The sequence below is a fragment of the Pterocles gutturalis genome, unplaced genomic scaffold, assembly GCF_000699245.1.
Source record: "Pterocles gutturalis isolate BGI_N339 unplaced genomic scaffold, ASM69924v1 scaffold6691, whole genome shotgun sequence".
NCBI lineage: Eukaryota > Metazoa > Chordata > Aves > Pterocliformes > Pteroclidae > Pterocles > Pterocles gutturalis.
Window position 1 is genome coordinate 1 of NW_010100173.1, and position 22,638 is coordinate 22,638.

At 51.1% G+C, this 22,638-nt stretch overlaps 1 protein-coding gene across 1 annotated transcript in view; it reads left to right on the forward strand.

The window, feature by feature from the left end:
* Positions 1–633: 633 nt before the first annotated feature.
* ADAMTS14 (ADAM metallopeptidase with thrombospondin type 1 motif, 14) overlaps positions 634–22,638 on the forward strand; it is a gene marked incomplete at both ends in the record, with an annotated part of 22,911 nt that continues 906 nt past the window's right edge. Inside the window, 17 exon segments of the mRNA XM_010078637.1 lie at positions 634–830; positions 8,308–8,391; positions 9,605–9,752; positions 14,536–14,641; positions 14,875–15,018; positions 15,713–15,845; positions 15,953–16,066; positions 17,664–17,812; positions 18,000–18,175; positions 18,777–18,910; positions 19,111–19,234; positions 19,363–19,443; positions 19,600–19,763; positions 20,563–20,728; positions 22,042–22,062; positions 22,065–22,164; positions 22,287–22,494. Of these exon segments, the coding sequence (XP_010076939.1) occupies positions 634–830; positions 8,308–8,391; positions 9,605–9,752; positions 14,536–14,641; positions 14,875–15,018; positions 15,713–15,845; positions 15,953–16,066; positions 17,664–17,812; positions 18,000–18,175; positions 18,777–18,910; positions 19,111–19,234; positions 19,363–19,443; positions 19,600–19,763; positions 20,563–20,728; positions 22,042–22,062; positions 22,065–22,164; positions 22,287–22,494 (2,249 nt within the window).

Genomic DNA, 22,638 nt, shown 5'->3' on the forward strand with positions numbered 1-22,638 from the left:
GAAAGAGGGAGGTTTTCCCCTTGGAATTCTCCCTGCAGCGAGGTGAAGATTCGTGGTGAAGCACGGTTTGTCCCTTGGTGCAGCCCATGAGAAGATGCAGCTGTGGAGGACCCCACGCTGGAACTAGGGAGAAGCCCACGCTGGAGCCAGGCAGTCCTCAGGGAACTGTGGCCCCGTGTGGAAAAGGACTCACGCTGGAGCACTTTTTGAGAAGGACTCTCCCACAAGAAGGGCCCCCCTGTTGCAGCCGGGAAAGACTGTGAGGAGCCCTCCCCTGAGGATTGGGAACGGACTGCAGCCCCCATTCCCTGCCTCCCCCCTGCGCCACCGAGGGGTGAGGGCAGAAGGTACAGAGCAAAGACTTTGGGCTTTGGGAAGAAGGGATGGGTGGGGGAGAAGTGCCTTTTTAAGATGCGGTTTCTCTCTCTCAATATTTTGCTTCTTGTTGTAAATAGTTAATAAATTCAACTGTTTTTTTTGTTCTTCCCGAGTCATGTGGGTTTCTTACCCTAAGTTGTGAGTGAAACCCTCCCTGTCCCTGCCTCAGCCCACCAGGTGTTTAACAAAAACTGTCCCTGTGGCTTTATAAACCATGACAATGGCTCATTTCTTTTCCTTTCCCCCATTGCTCAGTGCCCGACGTGCAGGTGGGTGAGCTCCCCAACTCCCTGGTGCTTATGGCGGAGCGTCTGGGGGACGCGGAGCGCAAGAGACGCCATGCCAGGAAGGACGACTACAACATCGAGGTCTTGCTGGCGGTGGATGACTCGGTCGTACGCTTCCATGGGAAGGAGCACGTCCAGAACTACGTCCTCACCCTCATGAACATAGTAAGGCTTGGCTTTGGTGGGACCTGGGCTCCCAGCCCTCCATTGGGTTACTGGTCCTCTGATGCTGCAAATGTGTTATCCTGGAAAAAAATGGGATGTGGGGGGAAAAGTGTGGCAGGAAGGTCTGATCCCTATACCACTTGTCTTTCCTTTTGAAGAAAAAAATGTACATACTCTCCAAATCCTGAGGGATGTGGAAGGATCAATATTTATTCAGCTAGTCATCTCGCAGGAAGTTTGCTCCACTGGCACATGAGTGTCTGCAAACAGGGTCTGCGCTCAAAGATCTCTTTCAGGTGGTCTCCCATTTTTGTTTTGTTTTTCATGTTTTATGCTCGCCTCTATTTATTTATTTTTATTTAAACACTCTTTTTCCCTGGTGATGGAAAGTGTTCAGAAGGCACAACAAGCTCAGAAATAACCAAGCTCTAAGAATGCTTTTGCTTTTTGGTCGCTTGTTTGTCTGTTTGGACATTATTTCTGTGTATTGTCGGTAACAAAGGGGAAATTATCAACATCAGGGGTAAGGATTTGCAGGATTAGTGTAATGTGGCCAGTCCCAAATAGAGAAGATATTGGTTTTTAAAAAGCAAATGCCTTCATTACAGTGTTTTATTCTCCGGTGCGTTATCCTGATGCGGGTGGTAGGATGCTCTCAGCATCACTTAAATTCAATCTCTGCAATTTTCTCCCCTTTGCTTTTGCTAAATCCTTCTGCAAGGGGGAAGCTGTAGGGTTCCCTGTTCCGATGCTGGGGCTCTTCCCACGTTACGGGGGTCAGAGATGGCGTCATTTTTCCTTTCCAATCTGGGGAGGGGGGAAAGGACAGTATGGGCGCCTGGGGATTGTCAGCTCAAATCAAAAGGTTGGTTTTCAGGCGCATTTCATGGTTTCTACCCTGCGGGCAGGACTTTTCAGGGAGTGAATACATGGGATGCTGTGCTGGGAGAAGGGAGGACCGCTCTCTATTCAAATCGAGGTGGCACTGGAGACTTTCATGAATTAAATAAAGGGGGGGAAAAAAGCAGCATCAATAAAAGGGGGGAAAAACCCAGGATAATGCACGCAACAACTACTTCCCCCGAGTATTATTTCCTTTTATACATCCTTCCCCCACCCCTTTCCCTTTCTTTCCTTCTGGTTTTTAACGCGTTTTCTTTCCAGCTTTGCCGTGACCTCCGGCCGCCTCCTCTTCCCTTGGCGCCGCCTCGTTTCCTTTACCAGCTCGGATTGCCTTAAAATACCCGAAAAAAGCAGGAAAAAAAAAAAATTAAAAAAATTGCTTTCTGGCCTGGCTGGCAGAGGGAGAGAGAGAGGAGGGTGCTGGGGGTTGGCGGGGTGCTGGGACCACACAGCTGAACACTAATCCCATTAGTTGGAGGCAAGGGAAAGGAGGAGAGGCTTGGACAGCCCTCTAACGAGGAAAGGACTTAATGAGCTGGGCTGGAATATGCTGGGGAGATGCTGCCAGCTGGGAAAGCCTCCAGGATTCTTTCCTATCAAGATATGTCTCAAGGAAAGGGAGAAGTGAGCTGGGAAGTTCAGGATAAACTCCTGGGCTTTTTTGGGGTCCTTGTTGGGTGCTGAGGGGGTGATGGGACACGTACCCCTTCCTGGCGCTGTGCGGGCTCAGCTTAACATGGTCCTGCTGGAGGTGGGGTCTCGGAGACACAAACCCCTTTATTAGGAACTCGGTGTCAAGTGAAGCTTGGTGATAAATGATTCGTCACGGATACTTTTTTTTTTTTTTTAAAAAAAAACAACCCTTATTTTGTTGCCAGAAATGTGGTTGACAAGCTTTTTATCACCCGGTGCTGTGTCCATCGCGGGAAGCTGATATGAGGATGACTGCTCCTTTTGTGCACCTTGGAGCTTCCCTGTGGGCTGCCATCCCCACTAGCTCCCAGCCTGCATTCCCAGCCCTCCCATCCTTTCTCGGCTCAGAGGATACGCCTGGATTTTGGGACAAGTTGAGGCGAGTGGCACTGGATGGATCGCAGGCTTGGGAAATGCATCCTGACTTCGGCATATTTTTGCTTTCTCCGTTTTCCCTGGCATCCCTTCTGATAGCAAGCTTGATGAGAGCTTGACCTTCTTTGTTTCGGGTTGCTTGCCAGCCTCCGCACCGGAAAGCAGAGCTTTGCCTTGCCAAAATGCCTTCGCCATCTCTTGCTGTGCATGCTGGAGAAGGTGTATCTCAACTCATCCTGTAACTCCGAGCCGAGCATTACCGTGTCCAGCCTAGCACAGCCTGGCTCGCTCCCTGATGCTGGGCTCTTGGGATGAATATTTGGGGATGTGGCAGCTGGGGAAAGCCACTGCAATGCTATTGAAGCAAAATTTGCATCCCACAGTGAGGGCTGAAGGGTGGGAGAAGGGCTGGGCACCAGGAGGGGATCCAGCACCCCTTCACGAGCAGAGGAGAGGAGAAGTTTTGTGTTCAGCTTTGCTTTGCAGCCTCTTGCCATTCAATTGGACCCCTTGAGAGGGAATTACCCAATTAATCTTGGGGCTGTGTTGGCCAGTCAAAAGCCCAGGCATAGTTTTCTCCTCTGGACTTCCCACCGCTTGCCCCTGATGTGCTCAAGGATGGGGCTGGCCCCGCTCAGAGGAGATAAACCGATCTGCGGGCTCAGTTAAGCCCCAGCTCTGGGGTCAGCTGGTTTGCTGGGGATTTTGTTGGATATTGCCCACGATTTGGCTAAGGATGTAAAGGTACTTGGTGTTTTCCCATTGTTTCGAGTTACCAGGGAAACCCCATGAGTCAGAGCCTGCTCCAGGCTGGGACTTGCACGGCTCCCCTCCTGCACATCACATCAGCTGGATTATTGCTCCCAGGGGCTGAGCGAGCAAGTGCTGCTGAGACCCCGGGGAGGAGAGGGGCAGGGGAAAAAAAAAAATAATTCTGGCTTTATTTTTAACCTGGGATTATTTGAAAAGCCAAGCCGGAGTGTGGATTGCTAGAGACAAGGATTTGCTGAGCTTGGTGCTGTTTCAGGAGGGAGGAGGCCAGTGTGAAATAACAGGCAAATTCTAGTCTTTCTGGCATTTTTTTTTTTGGGGGGGGTAGTTCATGAGCCATCCCATGACTGATAATAACAAAAAATACCTCTGATATCTCTCTTAATGCACGTACACACTTTTCCCCCAGCCCCTATATAGCCTCGTGTGTTTGTTGCTATGTTTTTGGGATAACACAGCCTGTTGCGTAGTGAGCTGTGATAAAATCTAGAGTCTTGCTCTGCAGAGCAAACCTCCCCTTTCCTCCATCCCTCGGTACTGAAAATGGGGGTAACGTGGGGCAGCCCTTGTAGAGGGTGGTGTGCGTCCCTGCTGGGGATGCAAGTGTGTGTAGCAGGGCAGATAATGTGGTTGGAAGGACTTTTGCCTCTGTTTTCCCTCCGTCAGCCCCAGCAAACAGGCTCAGTATGCAAACTGAGTGAGGGAATAAAAGAAAAGATCTGCAAGATGACTTGGCTGTTCTGAGGAAGTGATCTGGGGTTTGGAAACGTCAGCTGTTCTGCTGGTTTGGCAAATTCTTCTCGTGTCTCTCTCTTTGTTTTCTTTCCCTGAAGAATGGCGAGGTCTGGCCGGTGCCAGTGCGGTTTGCTGTCGGGAGCTCGCGTCTGGGGCTGTAGACTGGGGGCTGGCCAGAGCCTCGCAGGGATTATCGGGGCAGACGTGCACTTTGGGAAAGCATTGAGCATTTAGGAGAGGATGTACGAGGTTTGAATGTTCCTTTCGTTCTCTGTAGAGCTTGGCATCATCCCCTCAGTGTCGCAGGGCTGGGGGCTTTGGAGTTGCGGCGGGTGGTCCTGGTTGTTCTGGCTGGCCTGCTCTTAACACACAACTGGACTTCAGGGCTGGTCTTTTTTTAGGTGGAAAAAAATCCTCTTTTAAATAAGAGAGCATTTCTGTATTAAACGGTCTGGGCATCTAAGCGTGTCGGTGATTGGGATAAGAAGACCTTGATCCCATTTGCCTTTAGGACACAGGTCCCTTTACCAGAACCCTTTGCTGAGCAGGTATTTTCTGGGGGTTTTTTCTTTGAAGGTGTTGACTCACTTAACGGCATCCGCAAAGGGCACAGGGAGTTGTGCCAAGCCTGCAAACTGCTCTCCAGCCCCATTTCCATCCCCTTTGCTGGCTTGACCCAGCTCCAGGGTGGGCTGATGGGCAGCAAGCATCGAGCCCTTTTGATTTTCTTTCTTTCTTTTTTTTTTTTCATTCAATCAATTATTTATATCTGGCTATTAAAGTAAGTCCGTAGCCTTGGGCAGTCTGGTTCCCCATCTGCTTTCTGAATTAACTGTACAGGTCACTGCTGAGCTGGTATCTGTTAGGTACAGATCCCCACCTAAATGCTGCTGACAAAGCCAGGGCTGGGGTTTAGGGTTGACTCTAGCTCAGAGGTTGGTGGGTACCTGGTCCCTGCTAGACAGAGGAGAGTGGGATTTAACACCGCTTTAAAAACCAGATTTAGAGGATTAAATCCCATCTTGCAATAATACAGCTTCTTGCATCTTAGTCCCTTAATGAGCTGTTCCTGAGCTGCTCGTCATCCTGCTGCTGCCTGTAGGCACTTCTCTAGCCGAGCGGAGGAAGGATGCACAGCGCTGAGAAGGTGTCAATGAGTTGAGTTGTCAATGCTTAGGAAAAGTAATGCTCTTCCCAAATTTTCTTTCTCCCAGGATAGCTAATGTTGCCTGGGGGTGCACAGTTTGGGCTCTTCTTGGACCTGGGGACTGTTTGCAGGCACTGCTGGTGGGAAGATGCTCCAAGGCATGACAATCAAGCAGTGGCTTGACAGGGAGCTCTGGAGGGGTCCCTAAGGCAGGAACATGGCTTATCCTGATGGATCGAGGGGCCCTTGGGAGCAGGGAGCAAGCAGGCGAGTACTGATGGATGATGCCTAAGTCCTGACTGAAGCACAGGCTTAGTGATGCTCCAGGTCCCGACAAGTGCTGGTGGTGAAGGAAAATGTGTAAAGATTTGGGCAAGGGAATGGCTGTTTTCCTTCTGTGATGGGTTTGCCCTTGGCTGGGGGCCAAACCATACACCCGCTCACCCAATCGCCCCACCCCACCCGAAGACAGGGGAGAGAATTAAAGGGGTAAAGGGAAAAAAGGACTCATGGGTTGAGATAAGAACAATTTAATAACTAAACTACAATAATATTGAAAATAATACTATATAGAAATATACAAATGAGTGATACACAGTGATACTGCCCCCCCCACCCGATGACCAAGGCTCAGCCTGTTCCCGACTAATGATCCCAAAGCAGGGAGAGTCCCGAAACTGCACTCACGGAACAGAGATAACAGTCCGAGCGTCCCAGGCCAAGAACTGACCAGGGTGGGGGAGGGGGGAGGAGGTCTTGGGAGAGCGACCACCTGGAGCAGGATGACCCAGAGCAAAAGAGATCTGGAAACAAAAAAAGGGCTGATCTTCCAAGGATCCTCACCTATATACTGGGCATGACGTGTATGTTATGGAATAGATTATTGGCCACTCTGGGTCTCAGTCCTGAACCTAAGATCAAATCCTGGGCTAGTAACCGGGCCTGTGCTCCCTCCCAGCTTCTCCGGTTTGCAGACAGCCAGAGAAGCTGAAAGACCTTGGCAGCCACATAAACATCACTTTTTATCAGCTTTCTTCTGAGCACAAATCCAAAACACAGCCTCTTGATAGCTATTATGAAGAAAGTTAACTCTGTCTCAGATTAACCCAGGACATTCCTTGTTTCCCTAAACCATCCCCCAGGTTCAGCTCTCCAGGACCACGGCATATTTTCCATTTCTCCTTCTCTCCCTCATTTCTCCCCCCTTTTTTTATTGCCTCTCATACAACACGTACTCAGGCTGGAATATTTTTGTAAAGGGTCAAACTCCTGATGTGAGACTTCTGATACCCACTAATGTTTTCTCTGGGATATCAAAGCCTCCCATGTCCCAAAACCTGGGGCTGAGCCTAACCCCTCCCCACAGTGTTGCAGCTCCTTGCTGGGATGATGCTTCATGCTTTAGTGGGAGGTAGGTAGGAGTAATGTTTGCAAGTGGGAGCTCAGCTGCAGTACTGCACAATTTTCCTCCCATCTGTGCCCATCCCAAATAAAAACCAAAAAAAAAAAAAAAAAAAAAGAGTTAACTGCGGAAGAAATCCGTCATATTCTCATTTTTCTTACAAAATGCCATTAAGAGGTACTGGCGCAGAGTGAAGGAGCATCCCAAGCATGATAAGCCAAGGATGGGTTGTGCAGTGTTATCCTTCCATGCTGTTGAAGTGATGACCCTGCAGGGCTTGCAGCCTGGGCATCCAAAGGGATGTATTCCTGGGAATGGACTGGTGATGTATTTATTGATTTGTTTTAATAAATGTTGCTGCATTCAAGACGTGGTAGGAAAAAAGAGAGAAAACCTCCATAAATCTGGCTTTATAATATTCATCTAATCTGGAAAGCTGTGATAGAACCGAGGGAAATTTTTTCTCTCTTGGACAAAGTTGAAAAAGTATATTTTAATTTAAACATTAATTCTAGTCAATATAAAAATAATTTTTATTTGACTTCCTCAGCTTCTGCTCTGAACCCTCGTTTGTGGCAGTGTTCATTTCAGAGCCATTTGGGGAATAAGAAAGTCCTGTTCTCTAAAAATCAGTATTTTTTCTTGGTCTAAGCCATATTTTCCCACGTGCTGTGCAGGTGGGTGAGGCTGGTGCGGCATCTGGGTCTATGGTTGCCCCCTTGGTGCCTCTCTTGGTGCTGGCTATCACCATGCTCAGCTCGCGGGGACCTTTCTCCTCTGGGTGTCTTCTGCTCTTGGTAGCACTTAGAAATAGAATTTGTTTGTTCATCCTAGAAACGCAGAAGGAAAAGGTTATAGCTCATTATTTCCCTTGCAGTCATCTTTAATAGATAACGTTGATAGGTATCTTGTTGACTCACAAGCCCTCCCTCTTCTTTTCATTGTTTTGTCTTCTCCTGGGGTTTCTCAAGCTGTAGGTCAACTTTGACTCACCACCATGACTGAGTAATGCCCTTGCTTCGATATGATCGCTCACCTCTCCCCAAAAAGCCTTTTTTTTTTTTTCTTTCCACCAAATGTCAAGGACGCTGGAGTCCAAACCATTTCCTTCCAGCTGAGGAGTTCACACTCTGAAAGGGGCAATGGCTCATGGTGAGATGCTGAGCGGTGGAGGCAGCCCCTGTGGGAAACATCATTGACCGTCTGAGCCACCCATCCTGGGGAAATTTGGCTTATTTCAGCTTGGCTGTTTTGTTTTAGGGTTTTTACACAGGGGAAAAATATTTTTTTAAAAAGCTGGGGGTAGCAGGAGGAGGGAGATGAGATCTTCGCACCTGGTCTTGCGTGGTTGTGGAAAGATGCTGAAGGTTGGAGCATGGAGGACAAGAGGGGCTTGAGAGCTGGGATGGTCTAACTTCTCCTCTTCTCTTTTGTTTCCCTCCCCTCTTCAGGTGGATGAAATTTATCATGATGAGTCCCTGGGTGTTCACATCAACATCGTGCTGGTCAGGATGATCATGGTGGGATACCGCCAGGTAAATACCACGCTCGGACGTGGCGAGGAGGAGATGCTGCTGTTCAGGTTGGCCATTGCTTTTTGGCTGCTGTCCCAGCTCGAGCCCTGCCCCACGAGGGAACGAGGGTCACTTAGATGCCGTACAGCCACAGCAGGCAGCTGCTACTTCTCCTAAGTCCAGTGAGTGTGCCATGACACTGGGGCTTGGTGTCTCATCACTGTAATATTTAGCACTAAAGTAAGCCCTGACTTGGAAAAATGTGGCCGTCAGCCGTCAAAGCCTGAGTGACAGCTGTGCTGAGCAGGGATGAATTTGAATATCACTGGATATTAGGGAGGAGAAGCTGAGGCTAGGATCTCCTCTATCCCAGCTTCATCTCAGTAGCCCTGTCCCGCAGCTCCCAGCTGGCTTGAACAGGGACACGAAAAGCACGGGAAGTTTTCATGCAGTTTCTCAGGTTGCATTTACTTTTTTTAATGCTCATTTGAATGCAGCAGCCAAAAGATTTTCTTTAGAACAATGTGATTTGCTGTAATTTTTGCAGCAACGCCCTATCCTACATGAGGCATTCTAGCAAGGGTATTAATAGCTCAACACAGTGATGTGTGTGTGTGGTCCACAAATAACCCCATTAGGTCTTGGAAAAAAACCTGCTTGTTACAGAAAGCTGCTTGGCCAGAAACCCAGCATCTCCTAGAGAGCCAGGGGTGAGCAGATGTTTGAATCCAGGTGAGAAACCTCAGCTCACCACTGTCTCAGTCTGATACTACCAGAGTGAGCCCTCCTGCAGCTTCTGGTCTCCCATCTTACACTTTGTAGCATTAAACTTCCATGGCTTCCACTTGCCAGGGGAAGAGCAGTATTTCTAATCTTTCTTCCTATCACGGTGGCTCAGTGGATGCCTGCCTGAGAGCATAATTTATTTTATAGAATATCATTTATTTTATAGAACGTAATGTATTTTATAGAGCATAATTTTGCAAAATGCTAATCTTGACCAAAAAAAGTACCTGCCTGTACCAGACCACATTTACTTCTGGGAATGATTGTCTTGCTGTTTATAAATAAAAAAAGGTGCAAGATGCTTTGCAGATGCAAAGTGGGATGTTGCTGCTTCCAGTGAGGAAGCCTTTCCAACTCCAAAACTGTTGTCAGGTTCATTCTCCCCTACTAGCTTACCCACCTTTTAATTTATTTTTTTTCATTTATTTTTAAAAAATTCTTTAACCAGTCAGTCAGCCTGATAGAGCGAGGAAACCCATCTCGGAGCTTGGAGCAGGTCTGCCGCTGGGCTCACTCGCAGCAGCGCTCCAACCCGGAGCACACCGAGTACCACGACCATGCTGTATTCCTCACCAGGCAAGATTTTGGTCCCGCAGGTATGCAAGGTACTGTATTTGTCTCAGTCAGGTATGTGCAGTTTGCTGGGGGAAAGCCAGCGAGGGGAGAGGATTTCTTGCAGACACAGTCTGGTTATTGGCCAGCAAGGTCCAGAAAAAGGTATAAAAATTGGTATTTTTTTTATGTGAAGTAGAAGAAAGGCAGAATTAATCCAGGGCATCAACCTGATTGGATAAAAGATATCTTTATTCATTCTGCCCTTACTTTGATTTAATGCACCAGTCCTCCTCTTGTCCCAAAGTGCCTTCAACAGTTTAAAAATAATATAAAAAAGATGGAATACCACAGGGAGCTTCACGGGGCCAGTCAAGCCTTTCTGTCCTCTGGAGGACCTTTAAAACCTGGTTTTACATGGGTTGGTTTCTTGGCCCTCTTAGGACTTGGACATGGGAGCATTGAGTAAACCCTGGGCCAGAGAGTAGGTCTCACTGTGGTCTACAGGAGCCATGCCAAAAGTCCTCTCACTCTCCTGGTACAGAGGCTGTGCTGATGTGGTGGTCTGAGAGGTTAGAGACCCAGGCAAAAAAAAGAGGCAGGAAAAGCTTCTGGCATTTCACAGCTCCATTAGAAACATGGATGCTTTGGTGGCATCTTGAGAAGTGACTTCTCCCAGTTCTCCTGAGCCCGCTGCCTCCAGATTGCCACTTCCACCTTCCCACACTGCTGCCAAGGTCTGAATTTCCCATCAGGAGGCTCCTTGGATGCCATGAACGTGCTGGTAGTGTCACACTGGTTTGTAGCACGAGTCCTTCTGGTGAGCATGGGAGGAACGAGAGATGGAGAAGGAGTCCTGTGCTCACCTGGATTACCTCCTTGAAAAGGGTCTCCCAGCGGATGAAACAGAGGAGATATCCAGCTGGAAGCCCTCTTGAGAGTGCTGTTGGCAATCAAAGAGCAGAGCTTGGGTTGTGCCAGCAGCCTCCCCGCTGAGCCGCTGGCCTGCCTTGGGCACTTTGTCTGGAGTCGTGCGGCAGTGTGTGTCAAATACCAGTTTTGTTTCATTTTTCTAGACCCTTCCTGGCAAAGTGACTGTGTCCAAAGGCATTGGTGAGAGGACCTTTTTTGGCACATCAGCAGAAGGGGAAGACTGGCTGAACTTCCCCTTGGTGGGAAGGAGTTGTGAGACTGATGGAGTAGCCCTGCTCTAGGAATGCTCATTCCAGCTCCTTCCCCTTTTCCCTGCAGATCTAGCTCCCTGCTTTTCACACATCTCCGGGACGATGTTTGCTTTTTGCAGAAGTCCCTGTGGCTGCGATGTCCTTACTTGGCTGTGTTGCATGGCACAAGGTCCTGGCGCTCCTCACCCATCAGGAACTGCCCTCTTTGTTGGGCTGCTGGAATAGTAACGCTTTGCTTCCTCTTTTGCCTCTTTTCCTCCAAACAATGTCCTTTCAGCTCCCTGTCCCCCTTTTCAGCTCAGGGTTATGCACAATGAAGGACCAAACCATGGCACCTTCAATACTTCCTCATGGCATTTGTTCGCTGATGGTATCTAGGCGGCTTGTTGAGATGATGCAAATACCTGCTGGCTTCTCTGGAGGATGTGCTGGTTGGGAAGCATCCGGCCTGCTCATACGTGCCCTGAAGCTGAGTTGAAGGCAGAGCTTGTCCTGCCCCAAAGATCCTACAGCCTAAATCAACAAGCCAGGAGAATGGAAGCCTTTGAGGATTAAGTCCTCCAAGTCACAGGGACCTGGGAATGAAGCCTAAATGTCAAGCCCCAAGCTTAGCTTGATCCTCAACACTCCTTACGGTTGGGTGCCCAAATTGTGATGGAGATGGGGCTGAATCTGACTCGTCAACACACACGGTCCTCGTAGCCTAGGCTATTTCCATGCTGGCAAGCCAACCATGCTCCATGACCACATCCACACGAAACATGGCTTGTACCTCCCCCTGTGTCATCTCACCCCCCCTTTGCCAGTAAACCAGAGCAGTCTCTGGTCTAGCACAGTGCTGGTTAAGCTGGATGCAAGTCCTTGCAAAGCCTTGTGGTCTTGCGGCGTAAGCTGTTCTCTGTTGCAGTGCAAGCCAAGCCCTAAGGAGGTTTACAAAAACTTCTCAGTGCTGGCAACAGCCGTGCTCCCTGGCATCTTGTGACGGGATGGGAGCAATGGTGGCCAACACGGAGTAATTTTGGAAAGCTGATGCAATTGTTGCTTCAGGAGTGGAGGGAAGCTGGAAGGCATGAAGGGGAAGGGCCAGGAGGGACAGCTGAGCTGCACTGCCATTGCACTTGGGCTGCAAATAAACCTCTGCCCTTCACAGAGAAATGCCTCTCGGTGGTGGACAGATGGATTGTAAATTATTGATTGCTGCTGATGAAGCCCTTTCTAAACCAGAAGAGCACTGGGTCCCTCTGCAGTTGTCAGGCATGGAGGGATTTCTGCTTAGATTTAATCCATTGCTCTGCAATCACCCACCTTTGAGCAGGCTGGTGGTCTGTGTAGAAGGTCAGAGAGGTTGAAGGCAGGTAGGAAATGTCCATAAAGGAGAAATTTAAAGGAAGCGAGAGACTGGCTGGTGTCTTGCTGGTATGGTGAGGACATATTGCTTCTCCCATGTGCGTGCCTGGTAAGCATTTGTGGGCTCATCTAGTCTTAACCAATTAAGTATTTTCCAAATAATTACTTCTTGCCATCATTCTCCTTGGAGAACACTTCACTTCTTCCAGTTCTTGCTGGAGTCTTAGTGATGGGAGATCGGTGTTGGCCTTCCTGAGCATCCACTTTTGCATGTTCCTTTGTCCCATCTCCTGTCCAGACATCCAGAGCCTCCTTGGCTGGGAATTTGTCCCATTTTCATCCTAGACAAGGTATATTTGCTCTCCCCTTGTCCAGAAAAATTTCCACATCTTTGCTCTTTAAAAAAAAAACCCCAAAACTTTCAAAGTGATTTATCCAGGATTCAACTCATTACTCTATGGTTGAACCCAATTATCTGATTCTCTCAAGCTCTTAGTTTGACCTCTTGCTTTTTGCTTTCCTTTTGACTGCAGTGCCCATTGAGCGCATCAGTTCTCTGCTCTTTTTCTTAAGGTATTTTAGTTTCTTTGTTCATTGCAGTAAGTCTTGTTGCCTGCTTGGATGTGGAGAAGATGAAAAACAAATGCTTCCCCCAGTCAGTAAAACCCTGAGTGTATTTATTGAAGCTGCTTTGAGCAGGTCCTTGTCATCATGGAGGTTTCTTTGAGGTTCCGTGGTGCTTTGCAGGCAGAAGTGAACTCGCTCTGCATGTAAGGAGAATTGGGTATTTATTTAATCTTGGGTTTTTGCTCAGCCACTTGGGTTCACCTGGCTTCTCCTTCACTTCGAGCACAGGCAAAAATACATCTGTTGCTCTCCACAAAATACCGTGTGACTCAGCCCTTCCAAGGGTCAGGTCTGGGCTTGTTTTGAAAAATTAAATTATGATGGTGAGAGAGGTTTCCTTTGGAATTTCCATTGCAGGTGGACACCCTGGAAAATCTCCACCCAGCTGATAAATAGAAATATCGAGGGCTCATCCCAGACCTCCTGGGTTTTGCCTTCTTCCTGGGGTGATGTTAACTTCTGGGTGTTGCAGGAGCACCCCGGGCCTTGTCCCGTCATGCATCCGAGCCGCTCAGTGTGCCCACAGAGTCAACTGCTGTTGACTTTAGGGCAGAGCTGTAGGAAACCTTTTATTTTTTACTTCAGTCTCATCCTTGGCCAGCTGCGTGGTGCCAGGACCCACCCTCTCCTTCAGCTCTGGAATGAAGCTGAGTCTAATTGCTTCCTTTCCTTTATACCCTCTTCCAGGGCACTTAGTCCTAAATCACTGGCTTGGTGCAAGTGGCCCATGGAGATGGTGATGGGTGGGCTCCGTGGACCCCATTTTTTGGCCGGGGTGTGTGCAGGAGGGCAGGCATAGGGGTGTGCATCCCCCCTCAGCTCCTCAGCATCCCTCTCCTGCCGCAGTTCAGCTTTCCTCTTGGAGCATCCCTGTCCCCAGGGCAGAGTTATCCAGTGTGGTCCTGCCCTGCTTTCGTCTCTCGGACCTGTGAGTCATTCTTTGACTAACTTCTTTTCCCTTCATGCCAAAAAAGGGTCAGGCTTTAAAAAAAAAAAATCAGGAAAGGAAATTCTAGAAGGTGCCAAGGAATTAATTGAATTGGGTAGAAATAATGTGAGAAAAAAAGGAAAAAAAAAAGAAAACCAAAATAAAATTTCGATGCCACATTGCTGAGTGGGTTTGGGGAGGCTTCCCTGTCCCCAGCTGCCCCTCTGCACTGCGCTTGATCGAGGGCTGGGGTCCAGGAGGTGCATGGTCCCCTCTCGGCTCTGTCTGGCGGGGAGGTGCCCCCATGCCTGGGGCTGGTGTGGGTGCATGTGTGGGTGCATGGCAGGGCTCCCCCATTGCCTGCCGTCAGCCAGGTTGGATTTTCAGGGGGGCTCTGGGGGACACCTCATGCCTTTCATTCTCTCTCTTCCTTTCTTCTTTCTTAATTTTTTTTCTAATAAAGAAGAACAGAGGGGATGCTATTTCTGGGCTGGGAGAAGGTGGTCACTGACACCAATAAAGCCCCCAGGGGTCCCTTGGCTGCCCTCTCACCAGCCCGGGAGCTTGGCACGAGAGCAGAGAGGTGCCAGCGAGCCTCAGCATGACCCCAGGCTGCTCTTGGCACTGGCAGCAGGGCTGGATGGACTGGTGAGCAAGTCCTTGGGCTGCCGTCCAAGTGACCCGGGCAGCTCCTCCTCCTCCTCAGCACCTTCCTCTTCATTCCCTTCTTGCTCGCCCCAGGCTATGCACCGGTGACAGGGATGTGCCACCCCCTCCGCAGCTGCACCCTCAACCACGAAGACGGCTTCTCCTCGGCATTTGTCGTCGCCCACGAGACCGGCCACGTGTAAGTCATGGGGGCAGAGCTGGCTGTCCCCTCCAGTGGCTTTTGCCTTTCCTTCAGTGGCGTGGTTGGGGAAGCATCCCTGCAGGGTGATGGTGGCGGGGGACATGCGTGGTGGTGCCTCTTTCTTTGGAAAAAGGGACTTTCTGCTGGTGAAGGTGCGTACACTATCGCGGTACGTATGGACTGGTATAAATTGTCCGGGAATCTGATTTGACACTGTTTTTTCCCACCAGGTTAGGCATGGAGCATGATGGCCAGGGCAACCGCTGCGCCGATGAGACCAGCATGGGGAGCATCATGGCACCACTGGTCCAGGCTGCCTTCCACCGTTACCACTGGTCCCGCTGCAGCAAGCAGGAGCTCAACCGCTACATTCAGTAGGTTGATTTTAATCAGAGGGCTGTTCTCTCTTTGGTGGGTGAAGCTCCTGCATGAAGCAAGCAGTGGGCAGGTCCCCACTGGGATTGCTAGTTTTGTCCAGAATAGCAAGAATGGGTACTGGGAGGTTATTTTCCCTTTTTCTAACGGCTTTGGTTCCTTGCATGAATCTGAATTGGTTTTGGGCTGTGGAGACTGGAGAGAAATAGGAGCCTGATAAAAGCTGGAGATATCAACAGAGCAAGAGTCTGCAGAATATCCCTGCTGGTGGAGCCCAGATCCAGATCTCAAATATTTTTGCCATTTGCTTTGGGCAGCGTGTGTGATTTATCCTTTAGGCTGCAAAATATTGTGTGTTGTATTAAAAAAAAAAAAAAAGGCGTAGATAGAAGTCAGCAGCTTTCTGTGCATCGGGGCCAAGACAGGTGGCAGGAGCAGGTGGCAGTGGTGGCTCCCACCAGCATCAAGGTGCTCTGTCCCCTGGGATGCTGCAGGCAGCAGAGGGATGCTTGTCTTTGGGGGACTTCATGCAGTTGTTTTTTGCTGAAAACATGTTTTTCAGCGGTCGGTAGTGAGCATCAGCGCCAAGAAAATTCAGATTTCTCAATATCTGAATTTGGAGGGAGGGCTGGAGGTGAGGGGAGGGGTGAAGGAGGAAAATCCCATGTCTGACTGTGTCCTGCATCTCTGCAGCTCCTACGACTGCCTCCTGGATGACCCCTTTGAGCACCAGTGGCCCGCCTTACCTAAGCTGCCGGGCATCAACTACTCCATGGACGAGCAGTGCCGCTTCGACTTTGGCGTGGGCTACAAAACCTGCACGGCAGTGAGTAGGGACCTGATACAGGTTCTATGCCCCAGCACCAGCCAGGTGCTGTGGGGACGAGGAACGTCCCCGCTGCTGTCCCAGCCCAGCTCCTCTGTGCTCCCCAGTTCCGCACGTTTGACCCCTGCAAGCAGCTGTGGTGCAGCCACCCGGACAACCCCTACTTCTGCAAGACCAAGAAGGGGCCACCCTTGGATGGGACCGAATGCTCTCCAGGCAAGGTAGGGGCTCGTCCTGCCTCGGGAGGGGACGGGGACACCCTTGAGGGCAGCAGGCGGTGGGTGTCTTGATTTTAGCTGGCGTTACTCCTTATTTTCCCCAGTTTGTGCTCAGATGAGGACTTCGTTTTTTTTATGATCCACTCGCTTCTGCGGAGAAGCGGGACTTGTTTTGTCACCTGGCAAAAGAGCAATGATGTCATTGCAGATCCAACCTCATGATGTCATCAGGCTTTTACTTTAGGTACTCTTAGAGTTCCCGTTAGCACAGTATGAAGGTGTGATGCGCTGGAAAAAATGCCAGCCCGTGTAGTTTTTGGGTGTAAAGAGTCTTCACCACAGAACGGCTGGGTGTAAAGAGTCCAACAGCTTTTGCTGAGTTTCTGTACAAATCCCAAAAATCTAGTTGAAAATGCTGCCTGCTCAAGTGCTCAAATGACTCTTCTATGAAAGCTTCCAAACATGAGGCTTTTTGAGCCATGTACAGATGTGTTACACATTGTACTGGCACATTGCTCCAGGGGACTGCAATGTCTGGACCGGGAACTCCATGGGCTGCTCCGCATTTTATCCCTTTGGGGAGCTTCCCTGCATCTGTTGCAATGACCAGAGAAAGCACCACTGGATTTTCCCCGGAGTTAAACCCCAGGTCTGGGTGCCCATGGGGGGATACCGCAGCTTTGTGCCAGGCATTGGGAACATGCATGGGAGGAAGCGTGGAGCTCTGGATTTCATTTACCAAAATGCCCAGCAGCTTGCTGCTGTGCTCCTTGCAAAAGTTTGGGTTCATCCCTGCCCTATGCCAGTGAAGAAACATCCCCAGGGCTGATCCAGTCCTGCGCCCAGGTGTAATTCAGCACCTGCCTGAGGATCTGTATGGGCAGGGAGAGGCAGTTGGGTTGCAGAGAGAAACACAGTCCAGGAACATGGAATTTTGGTGTTAGGGAAAGCAAATCAAAGGGATTCGTTTTGCAGAGGGATCTTTGCATGCCCCAGGCTTGTGCCTTCTGCAGGCTTTTGCAGGGGTTTGTCCTGCATCCTGGAGCAAATCACACCTCGTCTCTTGCCCGCTTTTCCAGCTATGATTTAAAAACCCAAAACACTTGCAAACAAGTAAACCCCAGAGAAAACCATGACAACGTAACCTAGCTGCCAGCTTTCCAGCTGATGTGAACTACCACTGTTCTGGTTTACACAGCTGCATACCCTTCTATACCAGATCCGAAGCATGGATGTGTTGGGACCCTGCCCTGCTTATCCCCACTCCTCTGCCACCTTTTCTGCTGCGAGTCCCAGGCTGCTTGTCCTCTGTGCTCTGTCATGAAATGCTGCAGGTTGCTTGCCCCGAACCACAGGCAACACAGCGATTGCCCAGCCTCGGTCGGATGCCCCAGGACTACTCCTGGTCCTGCTGCCTATGGTTGGGACGTGCCCGAGGGCATGATGATGAGCACCTTCCTCCCACACTTTGTGTTGGCTGCTTTGTGAGCCATGAACCATTTTTGTCATGCTGTGGGTACAGGAGGGTTCTCTTTGATGGTGCTGAGTGCTTTGGAGGAGGCAGGTGTGGAGATCCCCCCTCTTTTTTCCTCCCTTCCAGTGGTGCTTCAAGGGTCACTGCATCTGGAAGACGTCAGAGCAGCCCTACAGCCAGGACGGCAGCTGGAGCTCCTGGTCCAAGTTTGGCTCGTGCTCCAGGACCTGCGGGGGAGGCGTGCGCTCGCGCAGCCGGAGCTGCAACAACCCTCCGTATGTTTGGCCCCCATCTCCCTCCTTATAGTGGGAGTAAAACCGAAAGCAGTGTGTTCCTGGTGCTCTCAGTCGGCAGGGATGGGGTCCTGCATGAGCTGTGCCCTGCGTTTGGGCGCTGAGCTGCGTGGTGTTTGCACAGCGTCCCCCATGATGCTCTTTTCAGCCACTGGCTTTTCTTTTCCAGCCCGGTGTATGGCGGGCGCCACTGCCCGGGAGCCACCTATGAGTACCAAGTGTGCAACGCCGAGGAGTGCCCAGGGCCCTATCAGGATTTCCGTGCCCAGCAGTGCTCCAAGCGCAACTCCTACTACACCCACCAGAACAGCAAGCACGCCTGGCTTCCCTACGAGCATCATGACGGTGAGTGGTGGCAAGTCCCAGCAAAGGAGTGGTAGCCAAGTTGCCTTCCCTTCCAGAGGAAGCCATGCTGGTGGCTGTCACCGTGGGATGGGGACTGTGCCAGCTGCATGGACGTTGGGCTGTGGAGAGCCAGAGATAAATCCCTTTGTGCTACTTTAAAAGTTTTATCTCCGCTCTCTGTGTGCTTTGGCAGGCAAAGGGCTTGTTTTCCTTGGAGATGGCAGGGTGACAGCACTGCCTGCTCACTCCTCGAGCTGCGGTGGGGAGCGTGCCATGCCGGGCTGGGCTGGGAGCCAGGTCCTCCTGCCTGGCTCTGTGTTCCTTGTGCATGCAGCCAGGCGTCTTGCGTTGCGGTGTCACGTAGTGTATCCTGTCCGGTTGCCTTCTCTTAATTTCCCCAGCGTGCTGGGCAAAAGCACAGGCTCTCGAGCAGCAAATGGATGCAGCAAAATAAGGCACATGAGTCGTGTGGGCTTTGTAAATCTGGCTCTGCTCAGGGGTACAGGCTGGGATGGGTTTCTGCCTTCAGTCACTGATGTATTTCCACAAACCCTTTTTTTTCCCTCCCCCTTTTTACCCTTTACTTTTTCTTTTGCCGCAGATGCTCAGAAGTGTGAGCTGATCTGCCAGTCAGAGGGGACAGGGGACGTGGTGTTCATGAATCAGGTTGTTCACGACGGTACCCGCTGCAGCTACCGAGACCCCTACAGCATCTGCGTCCGGGGCGAGTGTGTGGTGAGGAGCTGACAGCTGCCGCATGGCTGTCCCTGTCCTTTCTCTGTTCAAGGGACAGCTTTTGCATCCCCTGGGTCCCTTGGGGACACCTGGGGACCGACCCTGTGTGCAGCGATGGGCTATGGGGATGGCAGAACAATGGGCTGTGGGGCCGTGGGGATGTAACCCTGTGCTTGTCTTCTCTTCCCCCCGGGTGACAGCACGTCGGCTGTGACAAGGAGGTCGGCTCCCTGAAGCAGGATGACAAGTGCGGGGTCTGCGGGGGGGACAACTCCCACTGCCGGACAGTGAAGGGCACGCTGGCCAAGACCCCCAAGCAGCCAGGTGAGTGGGCTGGGGAGGTTTGGGAGCAGATTTGGTCAGGGTCAGCTGGATTCACATGTGGTACGGGTCCAGTTGGAGCAAACCTCCGCTTTCTCTTCCCTCCATCCTGGCTCCTTCTCCTTCAGCAGGTCTTTTGAAGATGTTTGATATTCCAGCTGGGGCGAGGCACCTTCAGATAGAAGAGATGGAGCCGGGATCCCACAGCATTGGTAAGAACACCATAGCTCACCTCCCCCTTCACCAGCTATCTTTTTCTTGGCCCAGTTCTGGCAATTCCCACCCGAAGGGTCTTATTTGAGTCACTCAGGTCCTTCAAAAGCAGTGACCAGAGGCAATGACGTTGAAATACCTCCTTTCTCCTCCAGCTGTTAAGAATCAAGCCACGGGTAATTTCATCCTTAACGCCAAGGGCAAAGAAGCCAAAAGCCAAGTGTTCATTGAGATGGGCTTGGAGTGGGAATACACTGTGGAACACGGCAAGGAGAGCCTGAAAACCAGCGGGCCTCTGCACGAGGCCGTCAGTGTCCTGGTAAGGCTGGCTGCCACCTCCTCTGGGGGTGCTGGGGATGACCATTGCCCAGCAGTACAGAGAGGGGAGGTGGTCTGAGATGGAATGTAAGAGGTGATGGAAGGACTTTGGTAGAGAAAGGATGTGGGGCATGTTGTTACAACCAGGGAAATGAACTGTCCAAAAGCAAGGGGTGAGGAGCTGTGCACAAGAATGGCATAAGGATGCGTTGCTTGGGTGCTTGCCTTTGAATCCAACTGTGTTTTGCTCTGTGCAGCAATTGCTTAGGAGTCCATGTCTAATTTTAGTTTTACTGGTATTTGGGGGGATTAGGGATTGGGTTCCCTGGTCACCCAGGGAAGGGTAGGTTTGCACTCCTGTCCACCCCCGTGGCCAGCACTGGCTTTGGATGTAGATTGTGGTCCTGTGGGTCAGAGGAGAGGTCAGAGACACGTGACCCAAGGCTAGAGTTGGGATGTTTCGGCAGGGTTTTTCTCCACAGCTGGACAGGTGTGTTCCCAAAATGTAGACTCTGTGTTCAGAGCCCACTTGATCATGCTGGAGGTAGTAATGGGGAATGGGGTTTGTTTCTCCTACTCTTGGATGTATCATATCATGTGGTCGTTGTTCACTTTTTTCTCCTCTCCTCTTCTCCTCCTCTTCTTCTCCTTCTTTCCTCCTTGTCTCCTCCTCGTCTCCTCTTCATCTCTTCTCCTCCTCCTCTTCCTCCTCTTTTCCTCCTCCTCGTCCCTTCCCTCTGCCCATGGCATAACTCCTTCCTCTCCTTCTCCCTCTCCGATTGCCCTGCCTCTGCCTACAGGTCATCCCTCAGGAGGAGGAGGCGAGGAGCAGCCTCATGTACCGCTACATCATCCATGAAGACCTGCTGCCCATGATCGGGAACAACAACGTCCTGCTGGAGGAGATGGATTCCTATGAGTGGGCCCTCAAGAGCTGGTCTCAGTGCTCCAAGGCGTGTGGAGGAGGTACAGTTCCCTTTGTAGCAGCCTACTGCACGTGCTTGGGAGGATGCTTGGGTGTGTTAGGCAGTGCTGGAGCCCTTTGGGGTGTCACTGGCTTGGAAACATGGAGATACTGTTTGATGTAATTTCTCCCCAAGATCACATCCCCAAGGTGTGAGGTTTTAGACCTAGACCTGGTACTGCTTGGAAGCTTGGCTTTCTTCTCCATGCCCGTACCCATGTTCTTTGCATCTCAGTAGTTTGGGGGATTGACTGTGTGGGGATATGAGTGATAAAAGCCATGATTGCAGAGCAGTTGAGGTGAGCATTTTAGCCAGATTTCTTATGAAAATAAGCCCGTGCAATCATGTGTGCATACCTTTGGCTGCCTATCCATGTTCCTTCTATGAGTTTTTAATTCGTTGGCTGTTTTTAACCCAGTCTGAGCCAACAGATAGTGATTTTGCAGATGACTGCTCCTAAAGCTTTGCATGGAAATAGGTGTGGACACACCAGTAAGTGCTGTGTTGGAGGGAAGGTAACACATGTGAGCTTCTGGCAGAGTTCTCGCTGGATTTTTCTCTCTGGGAGCAAGCATGTGTGCCTGTGTCCTGGGGCCAGGAGGTTGCTGATGAAACCCTTGCCTTGATACAGCCAAAGGGATCTGATTTCGAACTTGGTCCTGCTCAGAGCAGGTGCTGGAACAGAGACCTCCAGAGCTCACTTCCAACCTGCCTGACCCTCCAATGATGGAGAAAGACCTCGTGCTTTCACCTTGCGCTGTCCAGCTCACGGCTGGAAGATTTTGGGATTTGCAGAGCTGGGAAGTGAGCCCTTGCTGGCTCCCTAGACCTCGCTGCAGCCCATGCTGGTCCTTTCCCAAGTGAGCACAGCTTATTTGGCACATTCTAGCAGTGCTTTGGCTGGGCTTCTGATCTGCTGCTTTTTTTTTCCTCCTGTCTGGAGAAATAAAGCCAAATCTGAAGCTCGCTAAGTGCTCATGGCTATGTCTGCCCCAGAAAACTCTGATGGCTTGACCTGGGTTTTTGGGAGAACAGCCTGGGGGAACAGCCTGGGGGAGGGATGGGGGGGAAGCTGAGTCTGCTTCACGCCTCTCTGTGCGTGCACCCCATGGCAGCCTGGGTGACCCCAGGAGGCTGAGGGGGTCCAGTGCCCCCACAAGCATCCTCTTCAAGCCTGGCTGAAGGACTGCTTGGGTCCCACCTGACCGGTGACATCCAAGAGCATCACCAACAGGGATGCGGGAGAGGGACTGGGTGGGGAGCGGGTGGGACCCCCACACCCACAGCCTCACCGACCGTGCTCTGCCCCTGCAGGCATCCAGTACACCAAGTACGGCTGACCGACACCCGCAGGGGCCCAAGGACCTTCTGTGACAATGGCAAGAAGCCGAAACCCATCCGCCGGCGCTGTAACCTCCAGGAGTGCTCCCAGCCAACGTAAGTCCTCCTGAGGGGCTTTCATCCCCTTGATGAGGGTATCTGGGGGATGTGTTTGGAGCACCCCATCTGCTTCCCAGTTTAGGCATTGCCTCTAACGCCTTCGCCATGTCTGTCAGCAGCTGGGTGGCTGAGGAGTGGGGTGCCTGCAGCAAATCCTGCGGCAAGCTGGGGGTGCAGGCACGGGTGGTGCAGTGCGTGCAACGCCTGCATGATGGCACCAACCGCACCCTGCACACCAAGTACTGCCCCGGCCAGCGCCCTGAGACCCGCCGGCCCTGCAGCCGCCTGCCCTGCCCGCCACAGTGGAGGACGGGAGCCTGGTCGGAGGTGAGCTGGTGAGGAGGGAGGAAACCCCCCTGGATGCATGGTGGGGACAGGAGGAGGGGGATAGGGGTGCTTTCAGAACAGGCTGGCCTCATGGGATGTAAAGGGTAACAGGGTTGGTGATGTTTTCATTGGGGCTTGTAGGGA